This window comes from Loxodonta africana, chromosome 19, assembly GCF_030014295.1.
Source record: "Loxodonta africana isolate mLoxAfr1 chromosome 19, mLoxAfr1.hap2, whole genome shotgun sequence".
Classification (NCBI taxonomy): Eukaryota; Metazoa; Chordata; class Mammalia; order Proboscidea; family Elephantidae; genus Loxodonta; species Loxodonta africana.
The window spans coordinates 61,698,704-61,723,302 of record NC_087360.1 but is presented as its reverse complement, the minus strand read 5'-3'; the positions used below and the strand labels follow the sequence as shown (position 1 = coordinate 61,723,302).

At 36.6% G+C, this 24,599-nt stretch overlaps 1 protein-coding gene across 1 annotated transcript in view; it reads left to right on the top strand.

The window, feature by feature from the left end:
• The window catches only part of ADAM32 (ADAM metallopeptidase domain 32), a 152,739-nt gene that overhangs the window by 13,231 nt on the left and 114,909 nt on the right, over positions 1-24,599 (top strand). The window contains exons 2-4 of the mRNA XM_064271941.1: positions 10,884-10,963; positions 16,787-16,848; positions 21,545-21,620. Coding sequence (XP_064128011.1) covers positions 10,884-10,963; positions 16,787-16,848; positions 21,545-21,620 — 218 coding nt within the window. The remainder of the gene's footprint in view (positions 1-10,883; positions 10,964-16,786; positions 16,849-21,544; positions 21,621-24,599) is intronic.

Below are 24,599 nucleotides of genomic sequence, written 5' to 3'. Positions count from 1 at the left end.
CATTTGATACTTAGGGTTCCAGGACTGACATCTGCTACTGTTTTACTTAGTTTTTCAGGTCTTTGCTGCAGAGGGAGAGCATGGTGCTTCTGACTATAGTGCCATGTTTGCTACACCTTCCATATACATCTCTTATAGAGGGTAATTATATAGGCATTTTACATCTTTTGTTGTTATTGTAAATGGATATATCTAGTTTATTGGAAAACTATTGATTTTTGTATGTTAACTTTGTTCCCAGTGATATTACTGAATCTTCTTTTTAAAATAATAGTTGGTCTGATGATTCTTTTGTGTTTTTCAGCTATATGACAATATAATGTTAGTATCACAAAATCCTAGAAAGAACTAGAGAAACAGGTTTGGATGCTACATAAATGCTACTACAGTGTGACTGGAGTCATGTTCTTAGGAAAAACATGGGAAAATACCATGGGGGTATTATACTAAAAACACTTTTTCTACCACTTGGCCACTTGGAACTGGACAGTAGAAGTCCTTCCCTGGCAATGCCACAAGGACCAGATAATTCTACCTCCACAAATGCCAGAAGTAACAAACTGCCTGCATGTAGCTGCCATCTGACAATGCTTACTTCTGCATCTGTTTTGTATGGGTGTGTGGCTAACAGATCCTAGTCACATGCATCTACCCTTATTGCAATGGAGCCTGGTAATGAGTTATTAGATTTCCAGCCTCTAACAGTAGAGCTAGCCAAGCTAGAAATAGTTGGAACGATTGAGCCAATGTACAGTGCCCCAGAGTTCACCTGTGGGTGGGCTACTTATCATCCATATTTAGTTTTTTTTTCCTTTCTTAAATGTCTTATGTCGAGATATTTTTTGGGGGCCGGAATTAAATCCTCTCTATATATCTATGAGGTCATGTATTTGTTTTGTTAAGCTTAGGTCCTCTGCTGTGATGCTCCTAAAGGGGCTTAACTGTGGCTCTATACAACATTTGTATTAGCTACAGACTCTTTGTGTATTAGTGTTTCTTTTGGCCATAAGGGCAAAATACTAGAGCTGCTTGCACAGCTGAAGAGCCTTGTTTTCCTCTGGCATCTCTTAAAGCAGGCAGCCTTACAGTTTGTTCAGTAAAAGCGTTAAAGTAACACAGTTATTTGTGTTGTATGTTGCCTCTAGAATAGAAAACAAAATTAAAAAATGAACCAAACTCATTGCCATTGAGTCACTTCCAACAAAGGGCCTACCAAGTGTTATATCTCCTGCCTTTTATTCTGGAGAATATCTTCCAGCATACCTTAGAGAACTAGGCCACTATAAATGAATGTGTGTATGTGTGTGTGTTTAATCAAATCTCTGGCACACCTGCTTCTTTCCAGGGCACCTCATATACCTGCTATTTCTTTCAGGTCTTATAGGCATTATGTCATGAATGTAGTACCCAGAATAATTTCCTGTTGTTGTTGTCAGTTGCTGTCAAGTTAGCTCTGAATCATGGCGACCTTATGAATAACAGAACGAAATGTTGGGCAGTTGTACACCATTTTTACGATCATTGGTATGTTTGGGACCATTGTTGAGGCTGTTGTGTCAGTCCATCTCATTGAGGGTTATCCTTGGCCCTCTACCAAATATGATGTCCTTTTCTACTGATTGGTATTTCCTGTTAATGTATCAAAGTAAGCAAGTCAAAGACTTGCCATACTTGCTTCTAAGGAGCATTCTGGTTGTATTTCTTCTGAGTTTTATTTGTTCATTTTCTTGGCAGTTCATGGTATACTCAGTATTCTTTGCCAGCACCACAGTTCAGACACAATTGTTCCTCTGTCTTCTTTTTTATCGTTGTAAATTTTTTTCTTTTTCTCTGTACAACTTTTGGAAGGATATGAGGCAGTTGAAAAGACCATGGTTTGAATCAGATGCACCTTAGTCATCAAAGTGACATCTTTGCTTTTTAAACCTTTAAAGAGGTCTTTTGCATTAGATTTGCCTAGTGCAATCCATCCTTTGATTTCTTGACTGTTGCTTACATGGGCATTGATCATTGATCCAAGTAGAATGAAATCATTGACTTCAGTTTTTCTTCATTTCTCGTGATATAGTTTATTGATCCAGTTGTGAGGATTTTCATTTTCTTCATGTTTAGGCATAATTCATGCTGAAGGCTGTCTTTGACCTACATCACTAAGTGCTTCAAGTCATCTTCATTTTTTGCAGGCAAGGTTGTGTCATCTGCATATCACAGGTTGTTAATGAATCTTTCTCCAATCCTATGCCATGTTCTTCTTCATATAGTCTGGCTTATCAGATTATCAGAATACAGATAGAATAAGGTGAAACTATACAACCCTGACACACATCTTTTCTTATTTCAAATCATACGGTATTCCCTTTTCTGTTCAAACGACAGCTTCTTGACCCATATACAGCTTCTGTATTAGTTTCCTATTGCTTCTGTTACGCATCATCACAAATTTAGTGACTTAAGCAATACAAATTTATTATTTTGCAGTTCTGCAGGTAAGAAGTCCAAAATGGGTCTCATTTGGCTAAAAACAAGGTATTAGTAGGGCTTTGTTCCTCCTGGAGGAGGGGAAAATCTGCTTCCTTGCCTTTCCCAGCTTCTAGTGGCCACCTACATTCCTTGGCTTGTGGCCGTTTTTCTTCATCTCAAGGCCAGCAGCACTGGACTGCCTCCCTCTTCTACTCTTAACGACCCTTAGAATTATATTAGGCCCATCCAGATAATCCAGGATAAATTTCCTATTTTAAAGTCATCTGATTGTTGTTGTTGTTATTGTTAGGTGCCGTCAAGTAGGTTCCGACTCTTAGCGACCCTCTGCACGACAGAACAAAACACTGCCCGGTCCTGAGCCATCCTTACAATCATTGTTATGCTTGAGCTCATTGTTGCAGCCACTGTATCAATCCACCTTACCAAGGGTCTTCCTCTTTTCCGCTGACCCTGTACTTTGCCAAGCATGATGTTCTTCTCCAGGGACTGATCCTTCCTGACAACATGTCCAAAGTATGTAAGACACAGTCTTGCCATCCTTGCTTCTAAGGAGCGTTCTGGTTGTACTTCTTCTAAGACAGATTTGTTTGTTCTTTTGGCAGTCCATAGTATATTCAACATTCTTTGCCAACACCACAATTCAAAGGCGCCAGTTCTTCTTCGGTCTTCCTTATGCATTGTCCAGCTTTCACATGCGTATAATGTGATTGAAAATACCATGGCTTGGGTCAGGTGCACCTTAGTCTTCAAGGTGACATCTTTGCTCTTCAACACTTTAAAGACGTCCTTTGCAGCAGATTTGCCCAGTGCAATATGTCATTTGATTTCTTGACTGCTGCTTCTGTGGGTGTTAATTGTAGATCCAAGTAAAATGAAATCCTTGACAACTTCAATCTTATCTCCGTTTATCATGATGTTTCTCATTGGTCCAGTTGTGAGGATTTTTGTTTTCTTTATGTTGAGGTACAATCCATACTAAGGCTGTGGTCTTTGATCTTCATTAGTAAGTGCTTCAAGTCCTTTTCACTTTCAGCAAGCAAGGTTGTGTTATCTGCATAACGCAGGTTGTCAATGAGTCTTCCTCCAGTCTTAATTGTGCTCATGAGGAACCTTTACATTGATCAAGAGGCCATTGTTCAGACAGAGCAAGGGGTTACTGATTGGTTTAAAATCAGGAAAGATGTGTGTCAGGGTTGTATTCTTTCACCATATCTATCTGTATGCTGAAGAAATAATCCGAGAAGCTGGACAGTCAGCTGATTAGCAACCTTAATTTCATCTGCAACCTTAATTCCACTTTGCCATGTAACCTAACGTAGTCAAGGGATTAGATTGTGAACATCTTTGAGGGCCATTGTTTTATTTATCACAGATGGTGAGATGTTTAGGGTCCAAGAAGAAACACAATCAGAGATTTGATGATAATCTGAGGTAAGATGGTGACAGTGTACTGCTATCGCTGCCAACATAAAGTGTAATTTTATTTCTGAAATTCTCGGCTTATTGGAATGGAGAAAACAGCACCAATTTTTTTTTTTTTTATCAGTGGTTGCATACAGGTGCCAATGCCTGTGTTGATATGCTTCAGGAAAGAGACTATTTAGAATATCTGTTATTGCAGTCATCATCTGATTAACCTTAGTTTATTGTCATTCTTTATAAGTTATCTGTCATTTGCACAGATTGAACAAGTCAAATGGTACTATAATAGTAATTACCACCTGTATATATTTGAATTCTTTTATTGTGGGACTTACTTCTGGATTTAGGAAGACTTTTGGGGGGATGGTGAAGATGATATTCAGCGGCTTCCGTTTGGCCTTCCTCATCATAATAACCCTCATCCTATGGACCAGGGAGGCAATGTTTGGTTTCCATAAATTCCTGAGTATATCTATTCCCATCATGACCCATAATTATGATAAGATGGACTTGTAAACACACGGATCCATAATTATGATAGGATGAACTTGTAAACACATGCGTCCACTTATAGACAGATTTGAACCTAACTCCATTTATTACCTGACTTCTCCCCAAAAACATGAACTTTTCCTGAATTGAACCAGTGCTTTTTAAAAAAAATTTTTATTGTGCTTTAAGTGAAAGTTTACAAATGAAATCAAGCTCTCATACAAAATATATATACACTTTGCTATATACTCCTAGTTGCTCTCCCCCTAATGAGACAGCACAGTCCTTCTCTCCACCCTGTATTCCCCATGTCCATTCAGCCAGCTTCTGTCCTCCTCGGCCTTCTCATCTCCCCTCCGGACAGGAACTGCCCATGTAGTCTCATGGGTCTACCATAGTAGTATTTTAGGTTCTCAAAAGTCAGTATTAATTTAGAGCCAATGTTTTAATATTCCACAGAAGGTCTGAATACTTGAGTTTTGATTTTGTGGATCCAATCTGAGCATTTTTCTTTTAGTTGGTGGCTTTATCTTATTTAAATTTATTGATATGATGGAGATCATGGTGCTTGTTATTTATGTCACATTTTTCTGATTATATGTTTTTCTTGGATAAAAAGTGTTTCACTATAAAATTCTGTGATTTTTTGTTTGTTCTCTGTGTGCATGGTGTGTTGTTTATTGTCTTAATTTCAAAATTTATAGTATGTTTAATATATTTAATTGTCTACTTAGAATAGTAATTAGGGATTCCTTACATGAGTGGGAAAACCTGGTGGGGTAGTGGTTAAGTGCTATGGCAGTTCATATTCACCAGGTGCTCCTTGGAAACTCTATGGGGCAGTTCTACTCTGACTTATAGGGTTGCTAGGAGTTGGAATCAACTCGACGGCAGTGGGTTTTTTGGTTTCACTATGAGTGATTAGGAAATGTACTCTACTTTTTTCCCCAACTCCCACTCTCTTCTACTACGTGATTATGGTTGCTATTAATCTTTATACTGATAAACAATATATTTCTACTTCTATTACTTGATTTTCAGCTTTCAGTTACATCTTTTGACCATGTTCTACAATAAATTAAGGAATATTTACATGGTCTTCCTCCTTTCTTGCTATACTTCTTGAGATTGTTATATATACTGTTATGTCTGTATTATCATGCCTTATAGCTCTTGCATTCTGTTATGCAACTATGATTCCCACAGTTATTTTAGCCGTTATTTTACATTAAAGTTTATTTAATGCTCACTGTTAGGCCTTTTACCACAACTCTAACTCTATTGATATCTTGTTTGGGGGAAGTTTGTCTGTCTTTTGTGTTAGGCACATGTGAAATATATTCCTTGAGTTTATATTTTTAATTATCTGTCTTTTGTCTTTATACATGAATGCCAGTTTGGCTGGGTGTAAAATTCTTGGGGCCACACTGTTTCATTCAAGTCTTTTTAGATGTTGGTCTTTACTTTGAGGATTAACATGCACTTGACACAAGCCAGGGTATTTTCAGTCACCTCATATGCATGTGAAAGCTGGAAAATGAGCAAGGCAGGCTGAAGAAGAATTGATGCATTTGAATTATGATGTTGGTGAAGAATATTCAATATACCATGGACTGCCAGAGAAATGAACAAATCTGTCTTGGAGGAAGCACAGCCAAAATGCTTCTTGGAAGTAAGGATTGTAGATTTGTCTCATACACTTCGGACATGTTATTATGAAGAATCAGTCCCTAAGAAGGACATCATCCTTGGTAGGATAGAGGGTCGATGAAAAAGAGGAAGACCTTCAAGGAGATGAGTTGACATGGTGGCTACAACAATGAACTCGAACATAGCAATGATTGTGAGAATGAGGAATGACCAGGCAGTGTTTCATTTTGTTGTACATAGGGTCGCTATGAGTTGGAGCCAACTCAACGGCACCCAACAACAACTTCAGTCTTTTATTGTTGAATAAAAAAAATACTGTTGTAAAAATTTTTCAGCCTACCTGCTTCTCCACGTTCCCCTATCCTCAGTATGAGTTTCTTTTTCTTTTTGCTGACATTGCCATAGGATTATTTATTTGTTTCTATGTAACTTTAGTAGAATATGTCTCAATTTTAATTATTATCAATTATTCTTGGAATATAGTGTACTTTCCAGTCTATCATCTCAAATATTTTGTTTAATTAACATTTTTTAATTGTGCTTTAGGTGAAAGTTTACAGAGCAAATTAGTTTCTCATTCAACAATTCATACACATATTGTTTTGAGAGATTGGTTGCAATCCCTGTGATGTATGAACACTCTTGCTTTCCCATCCTGGGTTCCCCATTTCCATGTGTCCATTTTCCCTGCCCCTTCCTGCCTTCTCATCATTGCTTTTGGGCAGGTATTCACCATTTGGTCTTGTATACAGGATTGAACTAAAAAGCATGTTCCTCAGGTGTGGTTTTATTTGTTTTATAGTCCCGTCTAATCTTTGGCTAAAGGGTGAACTTCAGGAATGGCTTCAGTTCTGAGTTAAAACGGTGCCTGGGAGCCATATTCTTGGGGCTCCTCCCATCTCTGTCAGACCAGTAAGTCTGGTCTTTTTTTTGTGAATTTGAATTTTGTTCTACATTTTTCTCCCACTCTGTCTGGGACCCTTTATTGTGATCCCTGTCAGAGTGGATGGTGGTAGTAGCCAGGAACCATCTAGTTGTTTTGGGCTCAGGCTGATGGAGGCTGTGGTACTTGTGGTCCATTAGTCCTTTGGACTAATATTTCCCATATATCTTTGGTTTTCTTCATTCTCTTTTGCTCAGGACAGGATGGGATCAGTACATGTGTATCTTAGGTGGCTGTTTGTAAGCTTTTAAGAACCCAGACACTACTTACCAAAGTTCCATATAGAACATTTTCTTTATGAACTATATTATGCCATTTGACCTGGATGGTCCCCAGCCCTCAGCCCCAGTAACTCAGTCCCTCAGGGTATTTGGATGTATCTATGAAGCATCTGTAACTTTGTTTTGGTCAAGTTGTGCTGACTTTCCCTAGATTGTGCACTATTTCCCTTCACCAGAGTTAACACTTAGCTACTGTCTAGTTAATAATATTCCCTCTCCAACCTCTCCTCCCTTGTAACCATCAGATTTCTTTGTGTGCATAACCTTTTTTTAGTTTTTATAATAGTGATCTCATACAGTATTTGTCCTTTTGTAAATGACTTATTTCACTCGCCATAATGCCCTCCAGATTCACCCATATTATGAGATATTTCACAGATTCATCACTGTTCTTTATCATTGTGTAGTATTCCATTGTATGTGTGTATCATAATTTGTTTATTCATTAATTTGTTGATGGGCATTTAGGTTGTTTCCATCATTTTGCTATTGTGAATAATACTGCAATGACTATGGGTGTGCATATATCCGTTCATGTGACGGCTCTTGTTTCTTTAGGATATATTCCTAGGAGTGTCTTTGCTGGATCATATGGTATTTCAGCAAGCACCATATCATTTTCCATAGTGGTTGTACCATTTTTCATTCCCACCAGCAGTGCATAAGAGTTCCAATCTTCCTGCAACCTCTCCAACATTTGTAATTATTTTTATTTTTTTTGATTAGTGCCGGTAATGTCATGGTGTGACGGAATGTTAATGTAGTTTTGATTCACATTTCTCTAATGGCTGATAATCGTGAGCATTAGTGATTAGTTTTTCCATCTTATTAAAGAATGCTGATGGTATTTGGATCAGATTGCATTGCATCTGTAGATTGCTTTGGGTAAAATTGACATTTTCACAATGGTGAGTCTTCCAATCCATGAGGATGATATGTTTTCCCATTTATGTAGGTCTCTTTTGATTTCTTGGAGTAGTGTTTTGTAGCTTTCTTTGAATAGGTCTTTTATGTCCATGGTTAGATTTATTCCCAAGTATTTTATATTTTTTAGGGGCTATTATAAATAATTTTTTATTATATAAATGGTATTGTTTTCTCTATTTGCCTTTTGAAGTTCTCTTTGTTGGTGTATAGGAATCAAACTGATTTTTGTATGTTAATCTTGTATCCCACTACTATGCTGAATCTTTCTATTAATTTCAGTAGTTTTCTTGTGGAATCTTTGGGCTTCTCTATGTATAGGATCATATCATCTGCAAATAGGGGTACTTTTACTTCTTCCTTTCCAATTTGGATGGTCTTTATTTCTTTTTCTCGCCTTATTGCTCTAGCTAAGACTTCCAGCACAATGCTTTATAATAGTGGTGATAAAGGGCATCCTTGTCTTGTTCCTGTTCTCAGGGGGAATGCTTTCAGCCTCTCTCCACTTGGAATGATGTTGGCTATTGGTTTTGTATAGGTGCCCTTTATTGTGTTGAGAAACTTCCTTTCTTTTTCTATTTTGCTTAGAGTTTTTCTCAGGAATGGGCGTTGGGCTTTATCAAATTTCTTTTCTGTGTCGATTGAGATGATCATGTGATACTTTTGTTTTATTCATGTGGCGGATTATGTTGATTGATTTGCTAATGTTGAACCATCCTTGCATACCTGGTATGAATCTTACTTGGTCATGGTATATTATTTTTTTTGGTATGATGCTGAGTTCGATTGGCTGGAATTTTGTTAAGAATTTTTGCATCTATATTCATGAGAGACATTGGTCCGTAATTTTCTTTTTTTTGTGGTGTCTTCGCCTGTCTTTGGCTCAGAGTTATGCTGGCTTCATAGAATGAATTTGAGAATATTCTTTTCTTTTCTATGCTCTGAAATATTTTGAGTAGCACTGGTGTGAGGTTTTCTCTGAATTTTTGGTAGAATTCACTAGTGAAGCTGTCCTGCCCAGGGCTTTTTTTTTTGTTGGGAGTTTTTTAAATTACATTTTCACTTGTTACCATTCTGTTCAGATTTTCTGTCTCAGTTTGTGTTAGTTTAGGTAGCTAGTGTGTTTCTAGAAATTTGTCTGTTTCCTCTGGGTTCTCAAATTTGTTGGAGTACAGTTTTTCATAGTTCTCTGTTATGATCCTTTTCTATTTCATCTGGGTCTGTTGTAATGTCACCCACCTCAATTCTAATTTGGGCTATTTGATTCTTATCCTGTATTTCTTTTGTCAGTTTGACCAATGGTTCATCTATTTTGTTCATCTTTTCCAAGAACCATCTTTTGGTCTTGCTGATTCTTTCTGTTGTTTTTCTGTTCTCTACTTCATTTACTTCTGCCCTAAACTTTATTATTTTCTTTTTATGGTGTCTGTGGTCTTCTTTTGTTGTTCTCTTTCTATTTGTTCAGGTTGTAGGTTTAGTGTTTTGATTTTGGCCCAGTCTCCTTCTTCTTCTTCTTTTTTTTTTTTTTTTGATATGTATACTTTTTGCTCTAAATTGACCTCCCTTGAGCACTGTCTTTGCTGTGTCCCAAAGGTTTTGGTGTGATGTGTTTTCATTGTTGTTTGATCCTAGGAATTTTTAAATTCCATCTTTGATTTATTCTGTAAATATTTTCTTGAAGTATATTTTTTCTAATTGCTTTTATTCCATTTGCTCTGTTTTCTTTTGTTGTTATTAGTTGCCATCAAGTTGGCACCAACTCATGGTGATCTTATTTATAAGAGAATGAAATGTTGCTCCGTCTTGTGCCATCTTCATGATCATTGACATGTTTGAGTCCCTTGTTGTGCGCATTGTGTCAGTACATCTCATTGAGGGTTTCCCTCATTTTGCTGACTCTCTACTTTACCAAAAATTATGTTCTTTTCTAAGTATTGGTCTTTCCTGATGATGTGTCCACAGTAAGTGAGTCGAAGTCTCACTGTCCCTGCTTCCAAGGAGCATTTTCTTAGAAGCAGTCAATTTTGTATAAGTTGGTTACCGACCCCTCCCCCATTTTGGTCTTTCATATCTATTATTTTCTTAGTTCCCTAGGGCTGCCGTAACAAAATGTCACCAACTAAGTAGCTTTAAAGTACAGAAATTTATTGTCTAAAAGTCCAAATCAGACTATCAGCCATATCGATTTTATCCACAGGCTCTGAGAGAGTTACTGTTTCATGCGTCTCTTCTATCTTCTGGTGGCTTCCAGCAATCCTTGACATTTCTTGGTTTGTGGTTGCACCTGTCTCTGTTGTCACATGACCATTCTTCCCCCTGCATCTATTCTCAGTTTTCATAAGACACCACTCAAAGAGTCTTAGGACCAATCCTACTCCGGCATGACTTTATGTAATTCTAACTGATTACATCTTCAAAGAGAGACTCTTATCTTCAAATAAGATCACTTTTGCATGAATAAGGGTTACCATTTCAACACACACACACACACATATACATATATTTGGGTAGTAAATGATTTAGTCTGTAACAATTATATTGTCTTTTTTTCAAAGTAATTACGTTCAAGACTTTTATAGGAGTACACAGTGATGAATCTCCCATACATGCATAAGCAAACCTTATGAAAAGCCTAAGCAAATATTTAGTCAGGTTAGAGACAGCATTATTAACTTTTTTCCTTTTCCTAGGTTCTCAAAATTCATTTCTACAAATAATATTTCCCGAGAAAATTCAAGCAAATACAAGTGATGATTCAGAACTGGAAAACGTAAGAGAATTATTTCTGTAACTTAAATTGTTATATGAAATTTCTCATTACTTAGTGATGAAATATAGCAGCCCCAGAGGGATGAATGAAAGTATCTAATGTTACCATGGATAAGAAATTTAGAGTTTTATTAAAAAAGTAAACATATAAGTCAGAATGTTCTATTTTGTCTAATATTTCCTCATGGTAAAATTATTTTTTAAAATCTAAATACAGAAAATAATGTATAAGAATTAAGGATCTTATGTGGGTGATATGTTATAGTGCAGAAAGATATGCCCCATAGGTTGGAAGGCACTCAAAATATGGGAAAGAGCTGCCTCCTCAAAGTAGAGTCGACTTCAATGATGTGGGTGGAATAAAGATTTTGGAACTTTCATTTGCTGATGTGGTGCAACTTGACACACATCTTTCCTGACTTTAAACCACACAGTATCCCCTTGTTCTGTTTGAATGACTGCCACTTGGTCTATGTATAGTTTCCTCATAAGCACAATTAAGTGTTCTGGAATTCCCATTTTTTGCAATGTTATCCATAATTTGCTATGATCCAGATAGTCAAATGCATTTGCAGAGTCAATAATACACAGGTAAACATCTTTCTGGTATTTTCTGCTTTCAGCCAGTATCCATCTGACATCAGCAATATCTGGTTCCACGTCCTCTTGTGAATCCAGCTTGAATTTCTGGCAGTTCACTGTCAGTGTACTGCTGCAACCATTTTTGAAGGACCTTCAGCAAAATTTTACTTGCATGTGATATTAATGATATTGTTTGATAATTTCTGCATTTGGTTGGATCACCTTTCTTTGGAACAGGCATAAATATGGATCTCTTCCAGTCAGTTGGCCAGGTAGCTGCCTTCCAAACTTCTTGGCATAGATGAGCGAGCACTTCAGGCATTGCATCTATTTGTTGAAACATCTCAGTGGGTATTTTGTCAAGTCTTGCAGCCTTGTTTCGTGCCAATGCCTTCAGTGCATCTTGATTGGTTCTTGATCATATGCTACCTCCTGAAATGATTGAACGTCATTCAATTCTTGGAACAGTGATTCTGTGTATTCCTTCCATTTTTTGATAGTTCCTACATCATTCAGTATTTTGCCCATAGAATCCTTCACTATTGCAACTCGAGGTTTGAACTTTTTCTTTTAGCTTGAGAAATGCTGAGCATGTTCTTCTCTTTTGGTTTTCTAACTCTAGGTCTTTGCACATGTCATTATAATACTTTGTCTTCTTGAGCTACCCTCTGTTCAGCTGTTTTACTTCATCATTTCTTCCATTCGCTTTAGCTACTCAACGTTCAAGAGCAAGTTCTAGAGTTTTTTCTGAGGTCCATTTTGACCTTTTCTTTGTTTCCTATTCTTGAGATGGTCTCTAATTCAGGTGGGGTATACTCGAGGTTGTACTTTGGCTCTTGTGGACTTGTTTTAACTTTCTTCACCTTCAACTTGAACTTGCGTATGAACAATTGTTGGTCTGTTCCACAGTTTGCCCCTGGCCTTGTTCTGACTGATGATATTGAGCTTTTCCAACATCTCTTTCCACAGATGTAGTCAACTTGATTCCTGTGTATTCCATCTGGTGAGGTCCACGTGTATAGTCATTGTTTATGTTGTTGAAAAAAGGTGTTTGTAATGAAGAAGTTGTTGGTCTTGCAAAACTCTATCATGCGATCTCCTGCATCGTTTCTATCACCAAGTCCATATTTTCCAACTACTGATCCTTCTTCTGTGTTTCCAACTTTCAAATTCCAATCACCAGTAATTATCAATGCATCTTGATTGCATGTTTATTCAATTTCAGACTGCAGAAGTTGGTAAAAATCTTAAGTTTCTTCATCTTTGGCCATAGTGGTTGGTGTGTAAATTTGGAAAAATAATCATATTAACTGGTCTTCCTTGTGGGTGTATGGATATTATCCTATCGCTGACAGCGTTGTACTTCAGAATAGATCTTGAAATGTTCTTTTTGACGATGAATGCAACACCATTTCTATTCAATTTGTCATTCCCAGTATAGTAGATTATATGATTGTCTGATTCAGAATGGTCAATAGCAGTCCATTTCAGCTCACTAATGTCTAGGATGTTGATGTTTATGCATTCCATTTTATTTTTGACAATTTCCAACTTTCCTAGATTCGTACTTCATACATTCCACACTCTTATTATTAATGGATGTTTACAGCTGTTTCTTCTCATTTTCAGTCGTGCTACATCGGCAAACGATGGTCCTGAAAGCTTAACTCCATCCATGTCATTAAGGTTGACTCTACTTCAAGGAGGCGACTCTTCCCAGTTATCTTTTGAGTGTCTTCCAACCGGAGGGGCTCATCTTCTGGCACTGTATCAGACAATGTTCCACTGCTATTCATGAAGTTTTAACTGGCTAATTCTTTTCAGAGGTAGACCGCCAGGTCCTTCTCCCTAGTCTGTCTTAGTCTGGAAACTCAGCTGAAACCTGTCCGCAATGGATGACCCTACTGGTATTTGAATACCAGTGGCATAGCTTCCAGCATCACAGCAACATGCAAGCCACCACAGTATGACAAACTGACAGACATGTGGGGGAGGCTAACGTAGGGACTATTTTTTCTTGCCAATGCAAAATTTAAAGCTTGATTACTCTGCGTCTTCAATATCAGGATCTTATCTTCAGTGTTTCTGCCTTATATGTGCCATTCATTCGTTTTGCTTCTTTCCCCAATTATTTCTGGTTTCACTTTTTTAAAAATGAACTTTAAAAAATTTTGGAATAATTTTGTATTTAGAGAAAAATTAAAGATACTACAGAGTCCCAATATACTGTTCATCAAGTTTCCCCTCATATTAACAACCATGTTGATACATTGTTGTGTGCCATGGAGTTGATCCCAACTCATAGTGCCCCATGTGACTGAGTACTGCTGCCCCATAGGTTTCCTAGGCTGTAATCTTATGGGAGCAGATCATCAGGTCTTTTCTCCTGTGGAGCAACTGGCGGGTTCAAATTGTGGACTTTTCAGTTAGTAGCAAAGTGCTTAACCATTATGCTATCAGGGCTCCTTTTGTTGACGTTACATTAGTCAAAACGAAGAAACTGGGATTGGTACATTATTATTGACTAAACTACAGGCCTTATTCGGACATCATCAGTTTTTCCACTAATGCCCAGGATCTAATGTAGGATACCATATTGCATTTGGTTGTCACGTTTCCCCAGTCTCCTCTGCTTTGATAATTTCTCAGTGTTTCCTTGTTTTTCATGACCTTGATAGTTTTGAAGAGTGTTGGGCAATTTTATTTTATAGAACATCCCTCAATTTAGGTTTGTCTGTAATTTTCTCATGGTTAGACTGAGGTTATGGGTTTTGTGGGAAAATTACCATAAAGTGTCCTTCTCATAAAATTATATCAAGGGGTACATGATATCAACTTGACTTGTCATTGGTCATGTGAACTTCTTGGTTTCATTTTTGAGCATTTATTAGACATTTTAACAAACTGTCTCCTTCTTTAATTTGTATAGTCTCCTGGCTGCATCTTGTTTTCACAGGTGCTGAAATGTTTATGTTTCTCTGTGTTCTGTATTTGTGTCATTTTGATATTTTTATTTTAATAGACTTTATTTTTTAGATTTACATCAAAATTAAACAGCAAGTACAGAGCTCTCATATTATCCCCCCCACCCCCCAAGTTGCTCCTATTATTAACACCTTGCATTAATGTGGAGCCCTAGTGGTATAGTGGTTAGGAGCTTGGCTGCTAACCAATACATCAGCAGTATGAATCCACCAGTAGTTCCTTGGAAACTCTGTGGGGCAGTTCTACTCTGTCCTATAGGGTCACTATGATTCAGTATCAGTTCGACAGTAGTGGGTTTGCATTAATGTGGTATATTTTTTAAAATTGATGAACCCATACTGATACATTAGTATAAACTAAAATCCTTAGTTTACATGAAAATTCATTCTTTCTTTTTCTTTCTTTTTTTATTTTGGTGAAAGTGTACACAGCCGAAGATACACCATTTCAATGATTTCTACATGTGCAATTCAGTGACATTGGTTACATTTTTCAAGTTGTGCTACCATTCTCACTGTAGGATTCACTCTTCTTGTTATATGGTTCTATGGGTTTTGACAAAGGTGTAATGTCACGTGTCTGCCATTACAGTATCATACAGAATAGTTTCACTGCCCTAAAGATGCCCTGTGCCCTGCCTGTTCATCCCTTTCCCCTCTCTCTGGCTCTCTGGCAATCACTGATCCTCTTACTGCCCCTATAGTTTTGGCAGAGTTCTGGGGTCGTGTAAACAGATAATGCACTTGTCTGCCAACAAAAAGGTTTGAGGCTTGAGTCCATCCCATAGGTGCCTTGGAAGAAAGCCCCAGTGATCTACTTCTGAGAAATCAGTGCAGGTCTAATCTGACACACATGGGGTTGCCGAGTCAGAGTCGGTTTGACGGCAACTGATTTAGGTCCCTGGGTGGTGCGAATGGTTTTCACTCGACTACTAACCTCAAGATTGATGGTTTGAACCCACTCAGTGGCTCCATGGAAGAAAAGAATCTGCATTTATAAAGATCACAGCCAAGAAGACCCTATGGAGCTCAGTTCTATGCTGTAACACATGGGGTCTCCATGAGTAAGAACCCACTTAATGGCAGCAGGTTTGGTTTTGGTTTTTATAGTTTTGCTTTTTTTAGAATGTCATATAGACAGAATTGTATAGTATGTAATTTTTCAGACTGGCTTCTTTCACTTGGCAATATTCACTTAAAATTTCTCCATGTCTTTTCGTGGCTTGATAGCTCGTGTCTTTTAATCAATGAGTAATATTCCATTTTATGAATGTACCTTAGTTTGTTTATCCATTTATCTATTGAAAAAAATCTTGATTGTTTCCAATTTTTGGCAATAATGAGTAAAGCTGCTATAAATATTCATGTGCCTTTGTGTGGATATAAGTTTTCAACTCACTTGGGTTAACACCTAGGAGTGTAAGTTCTGGATTGTATGGTAAGCCTATTTTTAGCTTTGTAAGACACTGTCAAATTGTCTTCCAAAGTGGGAGTGCCATTTTGCATTTCTAACAGCAATGAATGAGAGTTCCTGTTGCTCTACATCCTTGGCAGCATTTGATATTGTCAGTGTTTTGGAACGTAGCCATTCTAATAAGTGTGTAGTGGTGTCTCATTGTTGTTTTTGTCCTTTTGATTTTCGTATGCTTTAACTTTTTTTTTGGTCACTGATGCTCCAACCATTGCTTTTCACATGTACTCTTTCGTTCGTTACTCAGGTTCACTGATCTACTGACGTCTTAACCTATTGCCATGCATGTTCTGACTTGAAAATACTAGTGATAGAGTTAAAGACAATATCAAATTTTGTTCAAGAATTTTTTGTCTAAAAATATAAGAAATAGGCAATGTAGTTTAGGAGGATTATTAGGAAAATGTTTAAAATAATTTTATGGAGTAAGTTTTACTGATGTAGAATACCTTATTATATCAATGAAGCCACCCAAGTAAGCATTTTAGCATCTGATCTCTTCTTTTATAAGAGTTTATAATTCAGTTATATGTAGATTTCTAATCCTGTATAAACCTTCAGTTTGGGCTTATTTTTTTGTGGAAATAGTCAGAATGGATTGTATAATAAATAAATGTTAAAATTTTGGGGGTATTTTTTGCAGGTTTTAAATCACATGTAGTCTGAGATTTTAACCAAGGTAATAAAGACATTTCAAGTGTTGTTTAGAGAGATTAATTGATGTAAAGTTGTTGTTTACACCTTGTATTAAATTTGTGTTCACTCTCAGTTGTTCTGGATTCTCTAGGAACAGATATCCTTTGTTATCCCGATAGATGAGAAACTGTATACTGTGCACCTTAAGCAAAGGTACTTTATTTATTTATTCTTCTTTAATTTTGGATTACATTTTATTTCTATGAATTAGTCCACTTGTAATAAAAATGGAGCATGAATAAATAATAAATATAGTGTTAAGAAAAATTTTAATAGTATCAGATGATACAGATGTTCTCCTGTGAATTAATTAAATTTTTGTTCTAATGCCACGAGTCTTTTGTGAATAGTGGATTGGGAACAGAAAAATTAGAAAGTCACCTTCTGAAGACAGATCCATAGGAGTTTAAGTTAACAGGACTGGTAGGACCTGTATGATCAAGGCAGAATATCAAATAGGAAGTAAATCTGTAACTGATTATATCAGTTAGGGTTTGATCAGGGAGGCAGGACCACCATGAGGGATATGGAATATGAGATTTAATAAAGAGAATAGACCTTACACTGTTGTGGGAGCTGGTGAATAGTCTCTGGAAAGTTATTGCCTCTGCATCTAGTGGTCATGTGCCCTAATGCTCTATAAAATGAAGTAACTTATTTTCTATGCATCTAGACTAGTACTAGGTATGTACTATCTTTTAGAAAATAGAGATATAATAATTGAAATAATTTTCTGTAGGGTTTAATTCTCTAATGGAACCCCAGTTGAGAAAGCCTGACATGGAAGTAATTTGTGACTTTTAAGAGGACAGTTTCAGTTAAATTTTGGGGTAAAACTAGACTACATGGTTTCAGGGAGAGGAAGGTTGTGAGAAGCTGGAGGTAGCAAGTGTAAACCACTTTTCAAAAACATCTGGCAGAGAAACAAGAAAGAGCAGGCTTAGATGAATACCTTTTAAGAAAGAAGGAACAAAAGTTTGGCTAAGGGGAAATTTCTTAGAGAAGAGAGATGAAAGGTGACTGTGTAAGATGACAAAGAATGACACTGAGTAAAAGAAAAAGGGTTAACTTACTCTTTTAGACAGAAGGAAAGAAGAGTATGGTAAATGAACAGGACTGTTGAATGGCGTAAGGCAGAAAGTGAGAGAACTCACATTGCATTTGAATATCTTATCAAGACTATAAACATTGATGGGTAGGGGATGCGTATATTATTTTGGAGTGTTACCTGCATAATGATTATGCTAGCCTAATGACAGGTATTGACAGAAGGTGTTGCAAGTAATTTATATCAGAGCTAACAAGAGGTATGACCGACTGTGTAGAGGCGAGGATTAAAAAAAAAAAAATGTTTTCAATGAAAGTTTACACAGCAAATTAGGTACCCATTTAACAATTACTGCATATATTGTTCAGAGACATTGGTTACATTTTTTCACAATTTGTTAACATTCTTATTAATTCCTTTCTGGATGTTTCTCTTCCAGTAATCTGGTTTCCCCGTCTGCCCTTTTATCTTAGTTCTAGGGTAATTGTTGACCATTTGGTGTACTCACTGGTCACATTCGTTATTTTAAGAGCCAATATGTTATTTAGCTTAAAGGTGGCCTCATTGGGTAGTTTTGGTTCAAGGTTCATGGAGTATCTCAGGGCCGTATTTCTGGGGACTCCTCTAGTCTCAGCCAGTCCAGTAAGTCTGGACTTTCTAAGAATTTGAGTACTGTTCCACATTTTTCTTCCCTTCTATCTGAATTCATCTGTTATGACCCTGCTTATGACTGTCATTAGTGGCAGCCAGGTACCATATAGGTCTGGTCTCAGGGTAGATAGGGCCAAGGTTTATATAGGCTGAGTGCTGTAGACTGGTTTCTTTTCTGAGTCTTTGAGTCCCTTCTTTCCTTTTTTGCTCCAGAAGAGAAGAGATCAATAGTTGTGTCTTAGATGGCTGCTCACAAGCTTTTAAGACCCCAGACATTACTCACCAAACTCAGATGTAGAGTGTAAACATTATGAACAATATTATGCCAACTGACTGAGTTCTCCCATAGGACTGTGGTCCTAAGTCTTCTAACCCAGAAAACCAATCCCCTGAGGTGTTTGGTTATGTCTAAGAAGTATCCATAACTGTGCCCTTATGTGCTTTACGATATATATGAATATACATGCATGCATCTACACACATATAGCTACATGTACATATGAACACATACATACACATATACATACCTATACACATATATGCATGTATACATACATACATATGTAACCACACATAGAGTTTTTGGTTGTTGTTGCAAAATTATATATGTACTAGCATTTACCAAAAGTGTCTATTTTGTGTGTGTGTGTATACTTCTTAATGACATCATTTATGTTGGTCAAGCTGTGCACGCTTCACCCACATTTGTTGTTACATTTCCCATCACCAGAAATAAAAAGTATCTACTATCTAGAAAGTGTTTCCCTTTCTCCCCACTCACCCATCCCTGATAACTACCAGTGAATGTATGTATTTTTATCTTTTTATAGAAGCGGGATCATACAATATTTGTGCTTTTATGATTTACTTATTCCACTCAGCATAATGTCCTCCAGATTCATGCACATTATGTCTCGAGGACTCATCGTTATTCTTTGTGGTTGTATAGTATTCCATTGTATATATGTACCACAATTTGCTTATCCATTCATCCATTGACGGCACTTAGGTTGTGTCCATCTTTTTCACTGTTGCGAATAGTGCTGCAGTGAACATAGGTGTGCATATATCTGTTCATGTCACTTCTATTAGGTCTGTAGGGTATACAGCTAGTAGTGCGATTGCTGGATCATAAGGTAGTTCTATTTCTAGTTTTTTGAGGAAATGCCATACTGCTTTCCATAGTGTTGTACTATTTTACAGTCCCACTAGTAGTGGGTAAGTGTTCCAATCTCCCCACATCTTCACCAGCATTTCTTGTTTTCTGTTTTTTGGACCAGTGCCATTTTAGCAGGAGTGAGATGATATCTCATTGTTGTTTTCATTTGCATCTCTGTAATGGCGAAAGATTGCAAATATTTTTTAATGTGTTTGTTGGCCACTTGAATGTCCTCTTTGGTGAAGTGTCTATTCATGTTTTTTGCCCATTTTTTAATTGAGTTGTTTATCTTTTTTGTTGTTGAGTTATTGAAGTTTTCTGTATATTTTAGAGAATTAGGCTTTTATCAGATATGTCGTTTCTGAGGATTTTTTCCCAGTCTATAGGTTGGGTGAGAATTTTTTTTTTTTTTTTGAGAGATACTGAAGTGGCAGAATAAAGATTAGGTAACAGATTGGATATGGTGGCAACAGGCATTTGGTGGGCAGTGAGGGAGAAGGGGAACAGACCTGAGTCAGGGGAAATATGGACTCACTTTTTGAGAAGTTGGGTGTCAACTGCTTATAGGACATCTTAGGAAAAATGTCCAGTTGGCATTAATTGTTTAGAACTTGGGAGAGAGGTCTGGGTTTCAAAGCCATCTTTTTATATAGCTAGTACATGAAGGCACAGAAATGGATAACATAAACCTACAGAAGTGGGGATGTATGTTACAAGTGAGAAGGAAAACAACCTAGAATTGAATGTCATGGAGTCATTTAAGAGAAGAAGAAAGGATCCAGATGAAAGGACTTACAAGAGAAGACAGTAAGATATGAAGAGGAGGAGACAAACGGGAGAAGGAAATGGTATCAATGAAGCTGAAGAAGAAGGTTTTAAAGAAGGAATATAATCAGCAGTGTCAATTGCTTCAGAGTAGTTTTACTTGACTGCAGACTGTCTTTTGGATTGCAAGTAGTAACCTTTGTGAGAGCGATTTTAGTGGAGGATTCCAAACAGAAGCTAGTCTGGGTAATCTAGCTAAATTACATTGAATTAGGAGTAGGAGTCCCTGGGTGGCTCAAAGGTTTAATTGCTCAACTAGTTACGGAAAGGTAGGTTGTTTGAACCCAACTAGAGGAGTTGCTATGGGTTGGAATTGACTTGATGGTAATGGGTTTGGTTTAGTTTAGAGGAGTCTAGGTCTGGCAATCGGCTTTCAAAAGAACACAGCCTTAAAAACCTCATGGAGCACAGTTCTACTCTGCAACACATGGGGGCCATTGGTCAGAATTGACTCAATGGCAACTGCTTTGGTTTTGGATTTAAAGGAGTAAGCCTGAGGTGAGGAAGGAAAACTAAAGTAGTATATAAATGCAGGGAATGATACCAGAGAGTTTAACTTGGACTCTTTTAGTACATCTATTAAGATGAATATTACTTTTGCACAATATCCTTCCATTATTACTTTTGCACAATATCCTTCCATTTCATTATAAAGTGACATATCTATACAGTAGTAAAATTTAGAAAGAACAAAAGAACAGAAAACTCTCGTAAACTTATATCCAGTTCATATCTTTGTAGATTTAAAAATGCTTTTCCCATTCTTTTTCTCATGGTCCTTTCTTTTTATTTTCTTTAAAGGAGTCTGTTCAGATAGGAAAGTTATATTATTTGAGTAAATGTGCTTTGTTTTCAATAAAAATTACATGAATGTCAGAAGAAAATATTACCTTTATGTCAGGGGTTGGCAAACTTTTTCTGTAAAGGGCCAGATAGTAAACATTTCAGGCTTTCAGGGACAATCTGTCAAAAATACTCTGCTGTTGTAACAGAAAACCAGCTACAGATAACTTGTAACAAATGGGTGTGGCAGTTTGTCAATAAAACTTTATTTACAAAAATAGGTGATGGGCTATAGTTGGCCTGAGGGCATTAGTTTGCTGATCAATGTTTTATATGTTTCCAAAGAATAACGTTTATAATTTTCTCATTTTTTTAATATTCAGATTGTTTTTAGCAGATAATTTTATGGTCTATTTGTATAATCAAGGATCTATGAATTCTCATTCTTCTAATATTCCGGTAAGATTTGTTCTATGTTTTATAGATTCTTTAAACCATTTTTGTATTCAATGAATGTTTTCTAATACAGAACCCAAAAACCCAAACCCGTTGTTGACTTGATTCTGACTCAGCCCATGTATTACAGAAGGCTGTATTTATTTCCTCATTTCCTTCATGATTAGTCTTTCCTGGAATCCTGGTAAGCTAAAGACAAAATAGGTTGATTTAGCAGCTTCCACACTGCCTAGAACATAGTCACTGTTTATTTATTTGTCCATCCATCCATCCATCCATCCATCCATCCATCCATCCATCCATCCATCCATCCATCCATCCATCCATCCATCCATCCATCCCCCCCACCCACCCGTCCGTCCGTTCGTCCGTCCGTCCGTCCGTCCATCCGTCCATCCATCCATCCCTAAATGAATAAATTAAATAATAAAAGCCAACACAAATATTATTGCACAACAAATCACAGCTCAAAACCTTTCCTTTTTAAAACTATCCCATCCACCAATAAACCTGTTGACCCTGCCCTTCAAAATATATATCCAGAATCTACCCTCCTCCTTTTACTTTCATCCACTGATACCACCCTTTTCCAAATAAATACTATTATGTCTAGTTTGGGTTATTGCCGTAGCTTCCTGAATAATCTCTTACTTCCGCAATTTGAGGGAGTCCTAGTGGCTCAGGTCGGCAGTTTGAAACCACCATCTGCTCTCTGGGAGAACGATGTGGCAGTTGGCTTCCATAAATATTTATGGCCTTGTAAATTCTATGGCACAGTTCTAGTCTGTCCTACAGTGTTGCTGTGAGTTGGAATCAACTCTACGGCAGTGGGTTTTGGTCTTCCACAACTTGACTGTCCTCTCAGTTAATTCTTAACATGGCAAACGGATTGAACCTGTTAAAACTTAGATCATGACATTTTTTTCTCAGAACCCTCCAAACTCTTGCAAAGGGAAAGCCAAAGTCATTTCAGTACATCTGACCCCTTTTTTCTTTTCTGACCTCACTTCTTACTTTCTCCTCCTTTCTTATTCTGTTCTGGTCACACTGGTCTCCTTGCTCTTCTTTAAACATGCAAGGCATGTTCTTGTTCAAGCACTGTGCAGTTTTCCTCTGATCCAAATGCTTGCTCTTTTTGCCAGATACCTGCATGCCTTCCTTTTATGTCTCTTCAGGACTTGGCTGAAAATCACTGTATTAGTCCTTGACTAACCCCCATTTTAAATTGCACTCTTACCCTTAGCGCTTTCCATATCTCCCTTCTGATTTTGTTTTTCTCCATAGTATTTATCACCATATGATGTGCCATATGTTTTATCTTCTTACTTTATTTTCTGTCTCCCTGGTGGAATATAATCTTGATGAGGACAGAGCTTTTAGCCTGTTTTTGTTCACAGATATATCCCCAGTGCCTAGAAAAGTGCCTGGTACACAACATATGCTAAACATTTGTTGAAATCTTGAGTTGGGCACCATGTTGCTTCACTTATATTGGGTAGGGCCATCAATTTCCCTTTTTTAACTCTTTCTTTCCTCTCATAGTTCCATCTGGAGCCATCATAATGTGTTAATAAGAAGTTGTACATTTATTTATACCCAAATTTATTCCATTAGTGCACCTTGGAAATTATATAATATTCCTTTTGTGTGTGTGTGAAGATGGTTGCCGCTCTCTATGCCTCTACCTTAATTATTCTGTGGTCAGAGGCCAAATTCTGTATTTCAGTTCCAGATTATGGTTTTGTTTTTATACATATACCCTGTGTATTTAAAAAAAGAAAGTATACTCTATAGTTTTTATGCATAATTCTAGATATATTAATTAGGTCACTTACTAATAATACTGTTCAAATCTTCTATATCCTTACTGATTTTTGAACGCTTGATTTGTTAGTTACTGAGAGAAATCTGTGTTAAAAAAAATATTTCACTATGTGGATTTTTCTGTTTTTACTATTTTCTCAATTTGAGCTATATATATGACCCAGTAAAACAGTGTTTTACTGGAATTTTTATGTGTCTATATATATATTTGATGTTATTAAATTAATACAAATTTGGAATATCTGTATCTTCCTGGTGAATTGAAACTCTTATTATGAAATTTTATGTCCAGTAATGCTTCTTGCCCTAAAGTCTACTTTTCTTGGTATTAGTACAGCTTCAGTAGCATCCTTTTGGTTTCTGTTGGCATGGTATGTGATTTTTTGGTCTTTAAACTTTTTCGTGTCCTTCAATTTTAGATGTGTATCTTTTAGCAACATACTAGATTAAAAAAAAAACCCAGATCCACAACCTCTGTTTTTCAATCGTGCATTTTAGTCCATTTACATCTAATGATATTACTTTTATTTGAATTCAAGTCTATCATATTACTATTTAATATCTATTTGGCTTTCCTCTTTTTTCTTGATTTATTTGTATAAAAAATTTTTTTTCCATTTTCTCTTCTATTAACTCAGTAGTTGTAAACTTTTAGCAATTATGCTAGAGATTACAGGGTGTATTTTTGTCTTATTGAAGCCTAAATATAAATTGGTATTTTAATATCCCCTTATATAGTACGAGGATCTTAGAACACTTTAACTTCATTTATTTCCTCCTGACATATGTTATTTTTGATATATATTGTATATAATTTTTTATGTACTCAGAAAGTCATATGGCATTTTATTATTGCTTTAAGTAGTTAATTTTTAAATTTAAATTCCCCATATATATATATTTTTTATATATTTACTCTTTTTTGCTGCTCTCTGTTACTACCTATATCTCCAAACTTCTAATCTGGGATTATCATCCACTTGCTGGAAGAACAACCTTTGATATTTCCTTTAGTATTTGCTTGCTGGTGGTGAATTATCTCAACTAATTTCACATTCCTTTTTGAAGAATATTTGTGCTGAATGTAGAATTCTTGGTTGCCAGTTTTTTCTTTCAGCACTTTGAATCTATTATTCCATTATCTTCTGGCTTCCAATA